Here is a 20,787-nt window from a genome sequence, read left to right on the forward strand (position 1 = left end):
TTTCACGCAGTTGCCCTGAATTCCCAAGTTTCGGCTGGAGTTTTGCTCAGTAAGGGACGAAAGTGCCCGCGGGGCGCCCGGGGCCGTCGGAAGGGGGTCACGGATGACAGCGGCCACCCGTGGCCGCCACCGCCGGGGCGGGACGAGGCCGCTTCCCCCCGCCCGGGGCAGGGCGGCGCTCCTCCCGCCTTCCAGGAAACCGAAATAGAAACCCGGGCAGGAGCCGGGCCGGTTCCCCCGCCCCTGGCGCGGCGCGGCGCGGTGCCGGGCGGGCGGCGCTACCTGCGCCCTTCCCCGCCCCCGGGAGTTCCCCGCGGCAGCCGCCCGAGCGGGCTCGGCGCTGGCGGCGGGCGGGCGGGCGGCGCGGCCTCTCCCGGCGCCCCGCGGGTAAGCGGGGCCGGGGGGCGGCGGGGGCGGCGGGGCCGGGGGGGAGAGCTCCGACGGGACGGGGCTGCGGAGGCGGCCGGGGCCCCCTCGGCTCGCCCCCCGGCTCGCAGCGGGGTGAGGTGCGGGGTTGGGGCGCAGTGCGGGTTGGGGCTGGGGCTGGGCGGGCTCCTGGCTGCTGCCCCAGGCTAGCCGCGGGCCCTCGATCCGCACCTGTGCGGGGCCCGGGGGGCTGCGGGCGGGGGGGCGCCGGGAGGCCGCCCCGTCGGAGGCCAGCCTTGAGCGCTGTCAGCGCTGGGACGTGGGGTTGGGGTTGCTATTCCTTTTTCCCCAAGTGAAAAGCTGGAATGATGTAGAAATTGAAATTGTTGCTATTTCTTGTCCCTTAGCAGCAGAACTTTTTTTTCAAAGGGGTTGTGTTTTCCGAGATCTTCCGATAACTTTTCTTAAAAGCAAATAAGGACTTTTTTTTTATCACTAGTGGACAATCACTTGCCGCTTAGACCAGAAAATTATTCCCTAGAAGCAGCACAAGAAATCTTTATTGTGGGTGTGTGAATGTCTGTGCAGTTTTTGTTAGGTTTTTGGTTGTGGATTTTTTTTTTACGTTTATTGTAGTTTTGGGGACTTTTGTTGATCTTTGACACACAAAAAAAAAATCCCACAGGGGCTCGCAAGTCTGGTATCCAGTTACTCTTATTTCAATATGGTAGTTATAAGGATGCTCTCAAGCAGCGAACTTCTCAGAAAAAGGGATTTAAGGAAAAAGCTGTTTGTGATAAATAAATAAACCTTTGGCTTGCAAATTACTCATGTGACAATGTTGAAATAATGGCAGAACTGGAGAAAGAGTCTTGTGCTTTAGCAACTGACTGAAGTGCTTACATTTAGTTATATTTTTGCACTGTAGGCTACCACTTTTTCAAGTGAGAACAGAAGTAAAACATACTTAGTGATGTAATTTCTTCATTTAACTGGATTGTGAGAATGCTTTAGAAGATTACTTAGGTACCCAGCACAGACACCAGTAAAGGATTTTAGGGAGAAAAGGAAGAAGGAATTCCCTGGTGGCAGCTGGACACCTTTTTTTTTTGCCAGTGGTAGTAATATAATATATAAATTGCTGCATGATTTTTTTTAAAAAAAACAGCTTTACAGATTCTAGACACTGATCTCGTGAATATTTAATGTTTAAAATTTGCTGGATATAGGGAAAAATGAAGGGTCTGCAGCTTTTCTTAAGCACTAGAAGCACAGAACAGAATATGCAGGTTATAGTCACTTTTCTTGTTATTCAGAGCTTTTCGGGTAGTAGTGAAACTGGCGAGAATATTACTAGTACTGTGCTGTAGTTTGGGAACGTTTTGAGGAACAGAGTAGAGGTGACACTTGTGGAAAGTTGCATTTGGTCTAAACTGTACAGAAGCCTTATGCATGAAAATGTTATCAGAGTGTGAATTAGATTAACTGTGGTACGTACTGTCTCTATCCACAAAAGACTAGAGCATCTGGAGGCTTGTGTTTTTCTTCAGAAAGTCCCTCAGGGCTAGTGTCTAACTTTACCTGACTTCTCACATGCAGTCTCTCAGTTCCTTTTCTGACTGGACTGTTTCTTTTCTCTCCACCCCCCATTAATTCAGCACCAGAAGCAGCAACAAATAAAAGTCTTGCTGTGGGGAAAAATAGACATTTCCTTTATAACGAAGAGTAAATCATTTCAGGCTTTGTTAACAGCCTTTAGCTTGGGCATAGAGCAGGAAGGTGGGATGCTAGGGTTTAGAAAACTCCCCTAGGTCTTATTTGTTGTGTAGGTTGGAAAAACCTGACCTCTTTCTGCACCCCGGATGCAAAGCCTGCGTGCTCCCCGCTCGAGTGGTGCTGGGGACCACAAGGTTTCCTACCCGGCTGCCCCAGTCTCTGAGGGTGCCGTCAGGTTGATTTGAGGCTGGGTGACTTGGTGTGGGGCGCTGGTGAAAGTCGCCGTGTCCATCCTGGGGGGACAGGGGGGCAGGGCGCTGCTCTGCCACCGTCACCCCGGGGGTTTGGGGAGGAGCGCGTTGCACCGCAGGCACCCCCCTTGGCTTTTCCTGTGCTGCCTCTGCTGAGCTGTCTCGTCCTGCCTTTCCGACCGGCAGCACATGGTCTGAGTTTCTTTGCCAAGTCAGCCGCGTCATTTTACTCACTTTTCTTCAGCGTTAGAGCTGACGTAAATACTCTAACCCATGAGAAATATGTGCCACAAAGCTTCCACATCCTTGCGGGGAGGGTAAGAAAGATAATGATTCTAACCAGAAACTGTACCTGGGTAAATGGCATTGCCTCATGGCCCCAGGGGACCGAGTTGGCTGCTTGTCCTTGAGATAAATAGGTTGTGCTTGCTGCTTTTCTTTTTACTTTTTTTTTTCTTTTTAAGTATCTTTTTGTCTGGTTGTTATCTTCTGCCCAAAATAGATGGTCGAAGTGGATTATAAAAAAAGGAAATGAGAGCTGTTTAAATAGAGCATGTTCTACTCGACTCTGCTAGAGGAAAAGGAGATCCTTCTCTTCTTTGCTATTAGCGAAAAATAAAACTCAGGACCTAACCATGGAAAACTTATTTTTCACTACTACTTGGAAATCTGGATGATCACACAGTAGCCTGATTCTTTTTGAGCTGTTATCTTTTTTTTTTTTCTTTCTGCAAGAAAATCCCCTGTTGCCTCCCTCAGCCTTGTGATTCCTAGTTTTTCTTTCCATGAAACCTGTGAAGCAAATGATCATATGAGTATAAACCAGTCCTTCTGCTTGAGCTGGTCTGCCATGCTTTGTTTCTTTTGCTTTTTTTTTTAATAGACTGCTACAGAACGCTGTGACATTATCATCGCTGGTAAATACAGGGTCAAGAAACATGACGACTTTAGGGATATATTGAGACATTTTTGATGGTTTTGTGTAATGCAACCAGAATAAATAAAAGGTAAGTGCTCCTAGACATTTATGTGTTGAAAGCTATTTCTCCAAGTATTTTAATGACTGACCACACATATGGTTTAACTTGAATGGAGTAACTCTCTCTGGCTTAAACTAGAAACCTGGGGTGGGAAAGGACTTCTTGGGATGTTGAAACCAGTTTCTAGTAGTAAAAGTCTACTTCAGCAAAATCATCAACATTTATCTTAAAAAGTTATTGTTAGTAATAGTGAGGGTAGAACAAACTGCTGGAAACTGCTTCAAAAGCTTATTGCTTTTATGACAGCTCCATTTCTGACTTTGCTCTGGAGCTGGTGAAAATTTCAGTTCAAGTCTAGTTCTCATCGGTTATTTGCAAAAAAGATAGGTTGTGTATCGCAGGTGGTGGCTTACTTGTGCTTTATGTGATGATGCTAACAGATGCTTAGTACTAGTGGAATGATCTTGCTCCATGACCATTTCTTCTTTCTGGACACATCACATAAATTGCTTATAAAAACTTGGGTATAAACGAATTGAGTACGTTTATATCTCTCTTTGTCATTCATTTCCAAGTAATGAATTCCTTCATTTGTGTTGAGGGTGCTCCATTTTTTGCATATCCAGCAAAACGTAACTAGTTTGTGCTTCCTTACTGTGCCACTTCCTCTAATGAAAAGTTTTATCGAAGTAAATTCAAAGAATGGATGACAGGGGAGGTTGGCTAGTAACTTCTAAATAAAATTTCACTGGCAAAGACTTACTCTCCGTTTCTTCTTCACCCAGTCTACTAATTATGAATCTCTTTGTAATACAAATTAATAATTTTAAATCTAACGGTATAATGATGAACTGTCTATCACCCTGATTGCTGCTTTTCATTCTTACGTTGCTAAAACAAATTTCTGTGAGAAGTGTTTTCAGGTTGGTTTGTTTCTTTTTTTTCAGGAGTGGTTTTGCAAAGTGGACAGTAATGGAGTATATGAGCACGGATAGTGATAGCAAAGAGGAGATTGACTTGTTGCTGACTAATTTAAATATGTCTGAGGTGATAGACATAATGGAAAACCTTTATCCTGGTGGAGACCTTGCAGTCTATGAAGACAGCTTAATGACAATGTGTGAAGAGGCAAATCAAAGTGAAGAACGTGCGGAATCTTTACTGTTTTGTGAAAGGGATGTTTCTTTGATGTCCTCTGTCAAATATGGGACTGTGGAAGACCTGCTTGCTTTTGCAAATCAGGTGTCTAACACTGCAAAACAGTTTAAAGGCTGCAGACAGCAAGAATCTGGAATCCTCTTGAATATGGTATGTCTCTTTTCTTTTTACTTGAAAATTAATAGACCTTAGGAGATAGAAGTTATTACTGAAACTAAATAAAGATCACCTGCAGTCCCAGTAGTGAGAGTCAGGCTGTCATTCCCTGTGCAAACCCAGGACTGGAGAGGATCTCTGAGGTTATCAAGTCTAGTCTCTGCAATCTCAGGCAGCTGTGGAGGAAGGCCTTTTGTTCAGAAAGATCCACTCTATGTTGCCTCTCAGTATCCCTGGAGATTAGAAAACGTACCCTTCATTTAATACAAACTTGAAACATGCAGTATAAAAGCAAAAGCCACAACTATGATGGCTTACAGGTTTGGGAGACGGTAAGGGTTTTTCAATGTCTTGTGTTCATGCAGTAAAGAGTTCATTATGCAAAACTCCCAACTAAAGGTCTAGGATCTAATTTAGTATAGTTGCCAAACTCACACTATCTGCACAAAATGTAAAAAGTAAGTAAGGAGAAAAAGCATATAGTATCAACTGTGACTTTCAGAATTACAATATTGTGTAATGTCACACATTTCAAGTATAGATGCATTATTTTGAGATATGTTCATTTTTTCCCCTAAAACGATTTGTATTCTACAACCATCTGTAGATATTAGTGTTGTTGGACTTCTATTTAAAATCAGTTGCTGTGGAAACAATCAATTATGAAATGAAAGTTTATTCATATACATTTGTGCTGCTGCTTTATTTTCTTAAGATGTTCTACATCTAAGTATCATGTATGCAATACGTTTTATATGCGAACATTGGTTGCTTGAGGCTTGCTGGTTACTCAGCTGTGAAGTAGCACAGGGTATTACATTATTCTGATTTGGGCAGTATTGCAAAACAGTCACTTTTTAAACTGTGTAACATTGAAATGACACTAATATTAAATGTTTTCTATACTTAGGATAGACACTGTTCTACATACTCGTGGTTGTTTTGCTTGCATGCTATTTCTATAGATGCATACAATTGGTATGAACCAAGTACTATTAGGTGCACGTGACCCATTGAGCAGCTGAGGATTGGAGGCAGGGCATAGCCTGTACATGCATTTCAGCAGGTGCATCTACACTGTAAATGTCTACAGCATTTTAGTTAGGATCAGGAGTGTTTCTGATTGCCTGGTGGCCCCCCCACTGACCTCACCGTGGCTTGCATCATGAAGGGTTTTAGAGTGCACAAGCTGGATTTCTTTCAGTTGAAACTAAACTGGAGGATGCATTACAGCCACAAACCAGCATTCGCTCCACAGAACCAGGCTCGGAACTAGGCCTGAAAGTCTCCTGGAAATATGAATAGTTTGGTGGTCATTGCTCTTGTTCTGCAAATCCACTCTACTCCACTCAGTCTGCATTACTTTCCAGGCTAGGTATAACCTGTGTGGATTAGCTAGTATCAACCTCTTGAAATGCAGAAGCAAGCAGGCAAGATGTACAGACTGCTGGAGTCTTTACCTTGGGTCTCGTAAGTAGGGGGATGGCAAAATACTTTTAATAAAAAGAGACCCCCACAACAGGTAAGAAATTATCCTCCACAAAATTAAGTACTTCTAAGAATTAACTTATTTCATGTAGATACTAGTCACAAGTGACAGTTTAGCAGTCAGGAAGATACTTCCCTAATTGAAAAACATGAAGGTAGTTAAAGCACGGATATTTATGTGCATTACATCTTAAAAAGAAATGTAAACCCAATAATCTTTCTGATATGCTGTTACTTGAAAAGGATGAGCTGAAAAGCTGAGTACATGAGACCATGTGACAGACATGCAGTGATAAATATCCTTGATCTGCTTTTACATATCTTCAAGAATCTTAATAAAGTAGCAGTAAACAGGTTAATGATATTCCAGATACTGACAATACTGTATATCCCTGAGTTAACTGAAAGCACATTCACAGGAAACATTGCTAATTCTTTAGCTGAGAGAATATTAAGAGACTGAATAAATAACATCAAACCTCAAGCAGTACTCACACGGCTGTAGTTAGGAGTTTGGTCTCTGTCATGTGCAGAGGGAGGGAACTGTTTCAGTGGAAGGTTTAGAGCAAGATACTGACATAGATGCTCTGAATCGCTTCCTGGAGGAGCCCTCCTCACCTTGTTGAGATAGAGAACCAAAGTTCCCAACATTACCCACCTAAAGCAGACAGTGTGACTGCCGCTGTTTTTTTTAACTACAGTATAAAACTAGAAGGTGGCTGGTAAAATCACAGCAGACATCTTCAACCATTTACTAAGCAGCAGAAACTCTGATATAAGATAGAAAATTAAAATGTGTTCCCCTAGCAGTACATATGATATTAGGAAATGCTGAAACTCTTGCTCACATCGTATAAGATAGCCTATGAGTAACAGGTATGTGGCATAACAAGTTAGCAGATTACAGGAAGGACAAACATGTGCAGGTAAATCTAATAACAAGAGGTGGAGAATTTCATTAACCCAGCTGCTGCTGTTGTTGTTGTTTCAAGACAATTAATTGCAACTTACACTTTGTAAGTTAGTCACTGGAGGGAAACATGGATGCCTGGGCAGTGAATGAATGCCACACCTCACATGCTGTTCCCATTTGGTGTTTCTAAATAAAGACTGCTGAGCAGATCGCACGCATTGTGCACATATATGTGATTTTTTTTTCCACTACATGTATAAAATTAATTAGGCTTGAAGTAGTTTTAAACTTCATTGTGATTTTTTTTTTTTTTAAATCTAACTCCACAGATCACACCCAAGAACGGGCGCTATCAAATCGACTCGGATGTGCTTCTGTTTCCGTGGAAGCTGACTTACAGGAACATTGGCTCTGATTTTATTCCTCGGGGAGCTTTTGGGAAGGTGTACTTAGCCCAAGATAGAGAAACCAAGAAGCGAATGGCATGCAAACTGGTATGTTAGTTCAATAGTTTTATCTTTGAGCAAATATTGTACATCATAGTATGCACAGTATATTTTCAAATATGTCTGCATCAAATTCCACTGTTAGGCTGATGATCATCTTGGTCTTGTTGGCCTACATAATGTAGAAAAAATGCATGTTTTCAACTGTTAACTTGTTCTAATTTTTTGGCTCTGAGACTGCAAAAGTTTCTGCATTTTGAAAGTATCTGGAAGTATGTGTAACTGCTACATGGGCAGGTGTGCTGCAGTGTAGGGGTAGATGAATTTCTACTTCTCTGCTGTACTCAGGGTGGTAAAATATCAGCGTGAGATCACATCCCTGCTGAAGGTGATAGCAAAACCCTGTTGCTGCAGATGGCTTTAGGATCTCATCCTTTAACTGGGGGTCTCAGGTTTTCTTTACTCCGGTACCCTGACAGCTCAGCTTACATGCAGGTCTCATTTTGTTTTGGGCACTGACTGAGTTTAAGGTTATGTGATGTCTCAAGAAAACTGCTGAGCACCCCCCTATGTTTATGCAAGCCATCATTTTCTTTCAACTTTACCTTTAAACATACTATTCTGAATTGGGCAGTAAATATTTAAGGCCAGTAAAAGCTCAGCTGGGACATTGCTTTATATCCCCCATCTGTGTTACCTCTGTGTGTGAAAGAGTTGGGGAGGCAGTTGTATGTCCTTCCCTTGCAGTCAGTGTATCCATATGGGGCCAAATTTAGTTTGCTACTCCTGCATATCCCTCTGCAGAATTAAAGCATCCTAATATTTCTGAAAATATGAACAGTATTTCTCATCACAATAAAAATATTAGTCTCTTATTTGGTTCACAGCCACAAATCTGAGGGAAGGAGAGTAAAAAGAGTGGTAGTAGCCTTTCCATGTGTAAGCAAACACTGCTTTTTATTGTCTTAGAAATCTGCCATGAGTACTTTTTAAAGAAATACAGTGCTGTCAACTGCTTACTTGAAAGCAGGTTTCATTTCTTGTAAGTCATAAAACAGTGCTGATAAGGATTGAATCGAGGTCCTGAGCATGGTTAGTCTGTAGACTCTGCTAAGCGCTGCAAGCACTGATCCACATCTCAGACGGGTGTATAGTCCTGGTAGAGCAGATGAGACTGCACAAAACTAATGGAAAAAGCAGTGGGATTTTTATCTCCTTCACCAGGAAGTTTGCACAGAGCTTTTGCATAACCACCAGATTTTAACGGGAATAACTCTTGCTACATTGCTTTTTCTGGAAGGTTGCACTTTTTATTTGGGCATGATTCCAAAAACTCTCTCAACTTTAAACAGGAAGTATCACAACTGGAAGGGAAGAAAAAGTCACAGGATCAAAATAAAGCTCTATATTTTAGCAAGTTGATAGGAGTGCTTTACTTCCTTCTTCCATTTTAATCTGTAGGATAAGTAGTGTTAGTACAGAAAACTTGTTTTTTAAGATGCTTTTCTGTGGTTTTGTTTCAATGTCCTAGGTTCCAGTGGAACAGTTCAAACCATCGGATGTTGAAATACAGGCATGTTTCCGTCACGAAAACATTGCTGAATTATACGGTGCTATTTTGTGGGATGAGACGATCCATCTCTTTATGGAAGCTGGAGAGGGAGGATCTGTCATGGAAAAGCTGGAGAGTTGTGGTCCTATGAGAGAATTCGAAATCATTTGGGTGACAAAGCATATTCTGAAAGGACTTGACTTTCTCCACTCCAAGAGGATTATCCACCATGATATCAAACGTATGTGTGTGCAATTCCCAGTCCAGGCTGGGCTGGGGCTCCGGTGGAGAGCCTGGGACTGAGCTGGGGTGCATAGCCTCACATCTCTGGGAGGGAGGGATGGACAGTGCTCAACAAATGACAAGGTCAGGTTCTGGAGATAATAATTATATACATGATTTATGAATTCAGTTCAGTGGAGAAGATGATTTGAAAGTCATAGTTCCTTTGCCTTTCTTGAGCAACTCAATTTGAAATAAAAACCTGAAGCAAAGGAGTGAAATTATCAGTCTGTGTTAAGCCAGAAGTTTCCCTCTTTCCATGTAAATGCATCCTGAGTGCTTCCATGCCCATCTTCCACTTGCACCTTCTTTTAGGTTTTATGTTTCTGCATGGTTGTTCCTCAGTTTGACACACTTTGGAACTAAATACGTAATTTCTACTGTTGTTTTTCTTTCAACAATTACTTCAAATTTTAATATATATTTGCTTTTAAAAAGCTCTGGGTATTAACAAGTATAAATAATCAAAACATGTTGATATTAAACCTAAATTAAATACATTAATATTAAATGGCTTTAAAATTTTATTTTAATGGATTACATTTAGCTTAATATAAAATCCTATTTCTCCCAGCATCACCTCCCCCCGCAGACAGATAAATTCTGCCTTTCTAGTGCTTCTGAAGACTTCTCTTCTGCGAGTTAATTTTTGCTAAACTTGAGGATTTAAAATAAAAATATTCAAACTGAAGTGTTACAATACATAGTTGAGAGAAGGCAGTTATTAGGAATTGCTAAATTTTTCTCTGTTTTGCATTTTTCTTAGGTAATATGGGTTAGTACTTTAGATGGAAGCCTTTGAGATTCTGACAGCTATAAAACTGCTTAATTTTTCCCTTAGTTGTGCTTTCTCACTTGTAGTAAGAGTCTTTCCAATGGGTTTATTGTAATTGGCAGTATCAATGACATTAATTAAAAGGTTTAAAAACCAAACCAGCCAAAACCTAACCCACTACATCTAGATAATAGATAGTAGAACCAGCCCGTTGTGAATGTGGTGGCTGTGAGTGCATTTTGCTTTTTCCAGCCTTTTTCTGTGTTACTGGATGCAGGCCAGGAGCTATGGTGGAGGCTGCCCCGGGCTGGTGGCCACCAGGCCTGGAGGCACCTGGGTGCAAACCCCGGCCATGCTCCTGCCTGCAGGGAGCTGGTTTTTGTTCGAGGAGATGAGCTGGCAAACCCCAGGCCTTAAATGACAGCCGTGCCCACCACCTGGCGAGGCAGCCTCTGCTTGAGGGAGGCAAGGTGTGTGTTTTTCTTTGCCAGGTGGAAAAGGCCGTTTCCCAAACTTCTCTAATTTCTTCCTTGCTGCACTGGCTGCTGTTGAGTCTCTGTCCTGCTGACGCAGGAGGAGGTGGGGATTTTACTGAGAGAAAGACTGCCCTGAGCCAGGACGGGGAGGAGGACTTTATTTTGGCTCTTAGCAGTAGCTCAGTGCTGCCAATAATTTTAACACTTAATTGGAAAGTGGTTAAATCTGAGGTTATTTGGTGGGGGGAACTTTAGTCCAAAACCAGCTGAAGCTGGGGCTGGGTGCAGTCCCAAACAGGCAGCAGAGCTTGCTGCGCTGTGGCAGTGCAGCCCTCTGCACTGTCTTTTATGTGGTGTTTAAAAGCCATATCTTCAAAGGTATCCCTAAAATTACCAATTTATTTATATAGCTTTGTAACACTAGTAAGGAGGCAGGTATGTGAAGGATTGCTTCAGGAACCAGTACCACTGAAATCAAGCCTGGGTATTCCCACCGGATGGTCATGGTGGGCACTGTCAGGATGGAACATAACTCACACTTTCCTCTGGGAGAAAGTGTGTTTCTGTTGTGTATCTTGGAGGCTTCATTTGTTCACATCTTCTGAAAAAGCAAACAAGAATTTCTCAAGGCTTCACAGAGCACTACCTTCATAAATATTTGATCAGAAATACAACTGCAAAGAAAGCCTCTGAGTACAAAGTTGTGCCTTAGGCAGAGTTTTATGAAGGAACATGAATTAAACTCCTAGATATTGCTGCAATTCAGTGGGAGTTTGGAACTCTGACTTTTACTGCTTTTGCAGCCATAGTACGTCCTCTGTCTTCATGCTTAGCCGCGCTCGCTGACCAGTGAAGGAGACTGGTGTGGCTGCTGTGGAGGGGCCTCAGTTCCTCTCTTCTTCCCTCTTCATTTAAATTGTTAGTGTAGAGAAGCCTCTTGGTGACCAACAGTTGTGTTGCGTGCTCTCCACCTTAGAGACGCTCAAACACCTTCAGAGCAAGCCTTGCTGCACTGAGATATCTACCAGTCTTCCACCCTCCTCCCTGACCCTCAGCCATATTCTCTCTTTCTCTCAGCTAGGAAAGTGTCCAAACGTTGATTCTTCTTATTCGTAAACCACTCCAGTTTGATTTTTAAGATATGATTTAAAATTGGACCCAGTCACTGGCAGACCTGTTTTGGCTAGGAGAAGGACTGTGTCAGCTATAGAGCCTGGTTGTGGTAATCTCCCTTTTCAGGCTAATGAAACAGGCGTATTGTAAAATAAATGCCCAACGTGCTAGAAACTTAAATGTTGTCAATTTTGTTTTTCTTTTAGCAAGCAACATTGTCTTTATGTCAACTAAAGCCGTTTTGGTGGATTTTGGCCTAAGTGTGCAAATGACTGAAGACATTTACTATCCCAAAGACCTTAGAGGAACAGAGGTAAGAAGCTGGAGGGTCAAACGACCTTATGCTGTATTACACCCATGGTTGTGATGCTTAGGCTCAAATTTGGAGCTTGAGAGTATAAGCTTAGGCAAAAGAGTTTTACAATAATTTATAAAAAAAATACAAACAAATGTTAATATAATCTCAGTTATATTTTTATTTTCAACTTACTGAATGGAAAATCGGGTCTTACGCTTTGAAGGCCATGTCACTTTCTCTGCAGTCCCATTTGTTAGCGATTATTAAATCTGAAGTCAAAGAGAAATCAGGGTTCACTGAAGGCAAACAAAGGAACAGTAGTCTGAGGAGGGTTGTTTGCAGTGAATCAGCTGCTGGTCAGAGATGCTTCAGAGTGGAATTTGGTTCTTTGCACTAGCAAAGATTTCTTCTGAGATACCTGCTGTGGTTGGCGGTGACCTGCTTAACAGTAGTTTGACTCCTCCTTTGAAACCACAGAAATTACAGACTTCTGGGTTTCGTCCCTTAGGGTTTCTAAGCTCTGTTCCCCATCTACATGATGACTATCTAGTAAACTGCTTAGGCGTGACAGTGATGGAGGTGGGGGCCTTTTAAATATTCTCAGTGACTTTGACTCTGAATGTGCACAGAGGTCCTGCACATCGCTTGGGCTACCCTCATGCCAAAGTGTTACTAGGGCTGGAGCTTTAGCAAACAACCAAGCAGCAACAATTAGCTTGGACGGTGGCTGCAAATGTGGCTTTGCATGCTCTCTGTTGCTGGAGGAGGTTTTTTACAGGAAACACTTCAACTGAAACGTTAGTGCTTACCGTTTTGATATTCTTCTACAGCATAGGCACGTGTTCAGAGGAGATACTTGTATAACTGACAAAGAGCATTTCACTCCTTGGAAGGGTAGAATAAACTAAGAATTCACAGAATGTCAGGCTTGTTTGTTTATTTGTTTTTGAGATATTTGGGAAAATACTTGAACATTTGTTTTCACTGGCCTTCTTGCTAGGGGAGTTAAGAGCTTAAAGTGCTTACCGTACTGGAAGCAATGTGCTTTCTGGCATTTAATATACATGCTTTGTGGGTTTTTTATTTTGGTTTGGGGTTTTTTTGTGTGTTTGGAGGTTTTTTTTGTGTGCTGTTAATGAGAATAAGAAAAATGGTGGGAATTAGTTGGAAGCCCTGGTAGGGCATTTCCCAAGGATGGAGATGTGTGCAAACAGGAGATTTCCAGGTTTGTGGAGTGGACTGGTGAGGGTCTGCTCCTGCATCTTGGAGGGGCAGGCCAAATTCGTGTTGGTTAGAGCAACTGCAAAAACCACTTGATTAATCATTTAGTAGGAAGAAAAATATTCCACACTGTTGAGCACCTGCAGTCATGTCCTCAGAAAGCAGATAATCCCCTCAACCCTGAAAGGTGGTGGTGCTTGGTGTTTGCCGTCTCAGGGCAGAGGTAGCCAGTCCTTGACCTGGCAATCCTGCGGTTCTGCCACAGCATTGCTGGTCAGAAGTAAGGTTGCAGAGGGTGTGCTGGGAAAGGATATTTTCAAATACCATTCAAAGACTTACAGGAACATTGTGAATGCTAGTCTGTAGGTTTTTCAACTCACAGCTTCCTCCTAGACATCTTCATCTCCACAGTGCCTGTGTTGAGCCTTGTGGGGTGCCTAATCCAGTCACCCACAAATGCCAGCCTTTGATAGCACTGGCTTTCTTGAATTTTTTTTTTCCCTGAAGTAAGATCTTGAGTCTCCAAGGTGCTCCTGAGTTTTGCACCCTCTATTATGCAGATTTAAGAAGTGTGGCTGTTGTCCAGGAGTGCTGTTTCTGCTCATAGTTGTGCTACACCTTGTTAGGGCTCTATCACTGCCATGCAGCATCATGCCTGTGTACTGGCAGGTTTCTCTTACGTCTGGTATTGGCAGGGACTCGTGTCCTTGAAAGTGGCAGTTTGAGTTATCTTTCTCCTGTGCATGTTCTCGTCTGGGGACGTAGGATTTTTATTTGCTTCTACAGCACAAGAAGGTCTGAATGTAGTGAATCTTCTTTGTATTTATGAAAATGAATAGTTGCAATTCTGGGCAGAATGACTGATAGTTAAATTTTGTTTACTTGGTGTAGCATGAAAAACCTGGGTTTTCTGAACAGTGTGTGTACAACGCATGCAGCACAATATGCCATGGTTGTGATGAAATTGCTCTGCAGGAAATACTTTTTCTAGGCATTTGCTATGCTTTCTATTATGCTTCTGTCACTTCGTTAAAGTAAGTAGGCTTCAGTTAGAACCATTTGAGGGGAGGAAAAAGTTGTCTGCTAAGGTTTATTGAATGTGGAAGGTGTGTTTCATTTGCAGGAATGCTAAACTAAGACTAGCACAGCACAAAGAAAAGGACTGGTTTTTACCTCGGTTGTGTCTCTGGTCTGACCAGCACACAATTGAGCCCAGCAGTAGGAAGGAGTAGGAATGGGAAAGAACCTGGGGCTTGTAGTGCCTACTTTGGTGGCCACAGAGTCTCAGGCCAGTCTAAATCAGTCTGAAGTCACAGCTTGGGTACGCATCTCATTTTTCGTTTTGGGCCCTGTGCAATCAAGGTGCATCTTGACTATTTGCACGCTTTGACTATAACTGCAGACAGGTTTTTGTTCCAGGATCCTTTTTTCATCGAAAAGGCAGCTGCTTTTTGTTTATATAGATTTCACTCAAGTTGCACTGTATTTGCTAATGACTTTTTTTGCAAAATTAGAAATTCTGTTCTGTGCTCCTTATGCAACTTAAAGGTGGCGGGTGTGGATGCACTTACTCTGTCTTAGCCCTGAGCAAAGCAATAGACAGGAGTAAGTAGCAGCTGCAGATGCCTGCTGCTGAACCTTTGGATGTGAAGCTCAGTTTGCAGATGTGGTATGTGATTTACTGGGAAGTATTCCTTGGAATTTGCGTGAGCCTTACAGCTGTTCTCAATCTGTGGTCATAAGTAGCCAAACCATGCGGTGATGACTTAACTTCCTGCTCTTGTGTCAGTTAATGGCTTTTAATGTGATTCTTTGTGGCAGGACGACTTGAACTAATTAAGGTTCTGTTTGGCTCCTTTAGAGGGAAATTGGGTGAGGGAAAAGCAGAAACCAGAAGCAAATAGGGTGGCTTGCTAACCTAGTGCGTTGTGGGCTGTGCCCGCGTTGTGTCGAAACCTGCTCCCTCGTCCAGCGGTGGTGGCAGAGCTGTGCGGGCAGCTCCTGCCGGCTGCGGGGCGTGCCTCCTGCATCCTGCCCATCTGGTTCTCCTCTGGCTGCGCTCCCAGCTGCCCGGACTGGCAGGAACTTCCCACCGGATCCTCCTTCAGAGTCTTGACAAATCCAAGCGTTTCAGTGAAACGTTTGGGTGGAAACTTACTTTGGCTTAGACGAGATTAGAATTCTTGGCTTTAAAAAAAGATGGAAGAGGGGTGCTTGCCTTAATAGCTGCTCTGGGGTAGCCTGGTGGAAAGGGCACGCAGCAGGACTTAAGAGATCTGGCTTTTAATTTGTGCCGTCGCCTTAGACCTGGCTTGTTCCTCACCATCCCATTTCTTAGGATAATGCCCCAACATGCAGGTTATGGAGTAAGGGGGAGAGAGGAGAAGAGTAAGGAAGACCGGAGGGTGTATATCTGTCAGTTCTGTTCAGAAGAGTTGTGCAGTATCCAATGTAACAGGGATTTGAGGAGTGGACTCCTACCCACAGCAGGGTGGCTAGCAGCAGGATCACCCTCTCTCTTTAGCCTAGTGCATGCCCATGTTGTTCAAGCAGAATGGAGCAGTGCCCCACAAAACAAACTGGCAATCCAGGCACCTCATTTTGCTGTGGAGGAATGTGTTCCTGCTACCCAGCTGAATGAAGCAGAGCCGTGGCTTGACCCTCAGCCTCTCACAGCTCAGCTAAGTCCCATAGCCAGTGAGCTGTGGTCTGCCTGGGGAGGGCAAACCTGGAATATGAGTTTGTCCAGGTGCCAAACCAGAAAAATCTCTGTGATTGTGGTAATGTGCAGAGCAGAGAAATGTTATTCCCCAGATGGTGCTAGGTCTTTAGGCTGCAAGTACTAGTGGGATGTGTCCCTTCAGAATGCTGGAATGTCACGTTCATCTTTGCTGCTTGTTTTCCCTGTTGATTGATCTTTTTTTGACTGCTCTTCACAGATTTACATGAGCCCTGAAGTTATCCTCTGCAGAGGCCACACAACAAAAGCAGACATCTACAGCATGGGAGCTACTATTATTCATATGCAAACTGGCATCCCACCCTGGGTGAACAGATATCCTCGTTCTGCATATCCATCCTATCTCTATATTGTAAGTGTCCTTAGCAAAGCTGTAGCTCAGCTTCAGTTGAAGCTTCAGTATTCTTTTTGGGAAAGCTCCAGTCATACAAAAACTATCAAAATACTTGTCAGAAAGATGATATCATCCCTTTTGCTTGGAGGGGGGTGGAGGGAAGAAGTGGGTTTTGATCGTTTAGGGGAAGACAGAGGTTGAGCTGGAGTCATCTCTGTGGTTTGTTACAATTTACAGGCCTTGGGTTTACTGCAAGGACAGGGTTTAGGACAGTGTGAAACCTGAATGGAACAAGCCTGTCTATGTTCTACTTGTCTGTTTTGATTAGAAGTTGCAGTTAAAAATGAGAGCCTGGCAAATTTGATTCTCTGGTTCTTCCAGTGTGATACAGAAATCTGGTGAATTTGCACTGCACCAGATTTTAAGCTTGCTTGGAGTTGCTTTGAGTTTTTAAATTTATGATAAAATCTGACTTTAAAAAAGGTGGATTTTGTGCAGTTACATGTTCCGTTCTAATTGATCAGCCCAGCTCACGGAGATGATGAGTTGGAAGTGGGGAATTCCCAGACCACTCGTGGTTATCTGTGACTTCCTCTTCCATTGTTTTTGGAGTAACTGTTTCAATGGTCTTTTTTTATTCCAACAGATACACAAGCAAGCTCCCCCCTTAGAGGACATTGCTGAAGACTGCAGCGCTTCCATGAGAGAGTTGCTAGAAGCAGCTCTAGAAAGGAATCCTAATCACAGGCTGTCTGCAGCAGACTTATTGAAACACGAAGCCTTACACCCACCCCCCGAAGAGCAGCCGCGGTGTCAGAGTCTGGACTCAGCATTGTTTGAAAGGAAAAGACTACTTGCAAGGAAGGAGCTGCAGTTGCCAGAAAACATTGCAGGTAATGATATCAGGCTTACTTACCTTGCACTTTATAGATTTTTTTACTTTGTGTCAAAACTTGATGTGAGTGTTCAGAAACAAACAAAACTCAAAAAGCTTCAGGAAAGGGACCGGTAAAAATCCCAATCAGATGAGATCAGACCCAGAGCTCATTAAGTGTTATGTAAAACGCCCATTGACTTCAACAGGGGAAGAACTTAGCCTGAATTCTGCACCTCCGGAAGGGCTGGCTCATGAAAAAGCCCTGGCAGTCATTCAGGGCGCTTCTTCACGAAGTATAGGCTGCTGTCCCAAATTATCTTAATTTGCCGCAGTAGTAGAGATGTTTTATTGATACTAGTGATTTGTTTGTTAACAAAAAAAAAAAATCCCAACAACCATCCCCTCCCCACCACCAAAACCAATACATTTTGCTTCCTTAAAGACACACACAGGACTGTAACTGGAACGTACCTGAGTGTCAGCAGTACAAGCCCTTTGTTTTAAAAAAAAACAAAAATTATGTAGGATAGAACACAGTTCCCTTTTGCATTAATAAGTGCTTCATGAAGGATAGTACATAAACCAATTAGAAAACTCGGTGAGTCCTCAGGTAATATCAAGACCAAGGGAGATTTGGTGCTAGCAACCTGCTCACAGGCTTAAAAATGCTTTTCTTCTAAAATACGTTGGTGAGGGGGAGGTCCTGACAAAAAGCGTTTAAAAACTGACCCAGACATGTAATAAGTATTTGAAAAGACAGCTATGCAAAGTTTTGAGTGTTGTAATGCATAATTATTGCAATGAATCCCCTTAACGCTTAAATCAGTCACAGCCTTTGCATCTAGAATGGCATTGCTCCTTCTGGATTTTGCCCTGCGGGTGCATAATCGTTTGACCAGCTCAGGTCATTTGAATCAGTTCTTTTGAAGACTAAGAAATGTTTGACCATTAAACTGGAACTTTAGTTGAGGTACTTGAGATTCCAGGACACTCATTACACAAGTATTCAGGGGAGTTCTGCCACTGCAAAGGTTTCTTCAGACCTTAATTTAAAAGAAAACAGAATGAAGACTGGTGGTACCATATTTGTTCTGTATTGTGACACCCAGCAACACAAAGAGGATGTCATTTGTTTAGATGAAAATTCCCCTGTAAGGAAGGGGAATTCTCAGCTGGCAGAAAGCTAGCAGTTTTTTCTTGCACCAAACTCTCCTTTAGCACTATGGCTCACAGGATAAGAAAGCTCTGCCTAGCTGTCCCAGCTGGCAGAGTTTGTTTTTTTTTTTTAAATAGTTGAGCACACTTACTGTTTTCAATAGCAAATTGCTTACCTTTCTTTGCCCTAGAGTTGTGGGTTGATTTGGTATCTTTTGTTTTGTTTTATATGAGGTTTATGTTATATTGTCCTTAAGAATGAAGCTTTCTAAACCACAGAAAATAAAAGCAAATATTAGGCCAATTATTCCAGTAATGTCTGCAACCGTGGAACTGAACTAATGTAGCTATTTGTGTAATAAGGACATGCTTTGTCTCTTTCCTTTTTAGATTCCTCATTGTGTACCGGGAGCATGGAAGAGTCAGACCTGCTAAAGAGGCAAAGATCGCTCTACATAGATCTTGGAGCTCTAGCTGGTTACTTCAATATTGTTAGGGGACCACCAGCCTTAGAATATGACTGACTCAGTAATATTGTATGTTGGCAGGTCAGAAATGGACCTCTACCTCTTGATTTTAAGACTTGATTTTCAAATTTGTACATAAAAATATTGCCATTGTAGGCTGTAAAATGTGAATACTGTTTAATTGCACAGATGATTAAGCTAAACCCTTAGGGGCTCTGATAAGCTGATCCCAAGCAAAAATATTTGTGCATCTGCTGGTTAACCAACAAGAAGGTGGCAAAAAGAACTCTGCTGGGAATGTCTTAATCCAGAATATTTTACTGTGCTGGGCCTTGCACTTTTATAAAACTTGTAATATATGCTTGCAAATAGTGCCTTAAAAAAAAATTGAGCATGTGGGCTGTAACATTCAGTCCATCTGAGCTGTCCTTAGAGAAAACCTTCCAAAAATAAGGAGTCCTTGATTTAACCAGACAAGGGCTGGTTCGGTCTTGTTCTGTCTTTGAGGCTTGGCCAGTCTCTGGTCATTCTTAATGGAAATCAAGGCCTCCCTTAAGCTGAACTAATTTCTATCAGCTATCTTTGGAGCCAAAGCATCACTTGATTACAGATGTGTTTTAACTTTGCATCTTCCCTGGGCTGTCCGAGCTAAGCAAGGCGCTGTTCCCCTTCGTGGGTGTGGGGAATCCTTCACTGGCTATATCGGTTAGTTTTGGGAATAGCACAGCAAGCTGGCCCTGACAAAGCATGGCAGCGACTTTACCTGCTTCCTATGTTACAACTACTGCAAGGATATCTTGGGCAGTTTTCAAGGGTAGAGCAAATGTTATTCCTGTTGGTAACAGTGGCAGGTTCCAGACTCTTGCTTTTTAATACTTTAAAGTTGTACACGAGTATAATTGCCGTGAGTGCTATGGTTTGGAAAGTGTGTCATTAGTGACAAGCTGTGTTTATGTTCCTATGGAAACAGAGTTGTATTGTTCTTGCTGTGCCTCATACATTTGAAACATGATGTTTTGGATGATAGTAAAACTATGTAAACTGCATAGTTCTGTACATCCCATGGGATGAGAACGTAAACTTTTATAAAACTCTTTTGATGCTTAGGATGATTCTTTATAAGCATTTGTGTTAAAATGGCATACTATGTATGTTGTATACTGAATCTTTCTGAAGCACAGTCTCTTTTTCATACGTCTATTATTTAATGCTGCTCCCATCTAACGCGTGATCTTAAACAGATGATTTCTAGTTTGATACTGATACGGTTAAATGAATAAATCCAGCTCAGTGCCTTGAGATGTGGTCTCTCTGTTCTTTCATCTTTGAAAACAGTGTGGGGCTGTGACTGTATTTGGGCCAACCTCCCCTACCGTGGCCCAGGTACACTACACACGTCTTTTCAGTTAATGGGGAGTTGCGTGAAGGTTGTTGTTGATGGATTTTGGACTCTGGTAACAACCAATGAGTGTTTCTGACAAAATCTCATTCTCAGACCCCAACACTCCTTCTCAGCTGCGTGGATGTTGCACAGTGGTTGTGTACAACATACAACGATTCAGTCCTGATGTTAATTGCTGAAAAAAAAATCCTGCTAGGAATAACCCACCTGCTTCAGTGCTTTGTGCAAAATCTCTAGATGACTAGCTGCTTTGAGGAGAGCTGTGTGGGGGAGCCCTCTTTATATTTATCCTGACTGTATTGTAGCTGACTTAAAGAAAACATGACCTAATGGTTTGGATGCTCACCTTTGCCTTGAGAGACCAGGGTTCAATTTTCTGGTCTTTTGCCGATGGCTTTTGATCTTTGAAATTCACAGAACTAGTAGGAAGCAGCTTTTCAGGTAACTGGAGGTGGGCTTAAAATTTCTTCCCTAGTTTCCCTTTTATAAAATTAAGGTGTTTATCCCCACTGAATAGTGGCTAGATGTTATGCAAATGCTTACCAAGTGCCTAGATAATCAACAATGAGATCCGTGTAGGAATTATAGGCTGCTAGGGGGCTTTTAACATTGCTTAAAAAT

General features: G+C 42.6%; 1 protein-coding gene across 2 annotated transcripts; it reads left to right on the forward strand.

Annotated features, from left to right (window-relative positions):
- The first annotated feature begins 300 nt into the window (after nt 1–300).
- Nucleotides 301–20,063, forward strand: MAP3K8 (mitogen-activated protein kinase kinase kinase 8). Of its 2 annotated transcripts, XM_075082550.1 has the most exons (9): nt 301–387; nt 3,217–3,340; nt 4,261–4,621; nt 7,358–7,522; nt 9,006–9,267; nt 11,879–11,985; nt 16,131–16,283; nt 16,912–17,158; nt 18,688–20,063. In XM_075082550.1, exons 2-9 carry the CDS (start codon nt 3,306–3,308, stop codon nt 18,819–18,821), a joined length of 1,464 nt encoding a protein of 487 aa, XP_074938651.1. In that variant the 5' UTR covers nt 301–387; nt 3,217–3,305; the 3' UTR covers nt 18,822–20,063. The 2 variants fall into 2 exon arrangements, with proteins under 2 accessions (XP_074938651.1, XP_074938652.1); XM_075082551.1 differs by lacking the exon at nt 301–387 and having other exon boundaries at nt 3,202–3,340.
- The last annotated feature ends 724 nt before the right edge of the window (nt 20,064–20,787 follow it).

This window comes from Phalacrocorax aristotelis, chromosome 2 (assembly GCF_949628215.1).
Source record: "Phalacrocorax aristotelis chromosome 2, bGulAri2.1, whole genome shotgun sequence".
Lineage (NCBI taxonomy): Eukaryota > Metazoa > Chordata > Aves > Suliformes > Phalacrocoracidae > Phalacrocorax > Phalacrocorax aristotelis.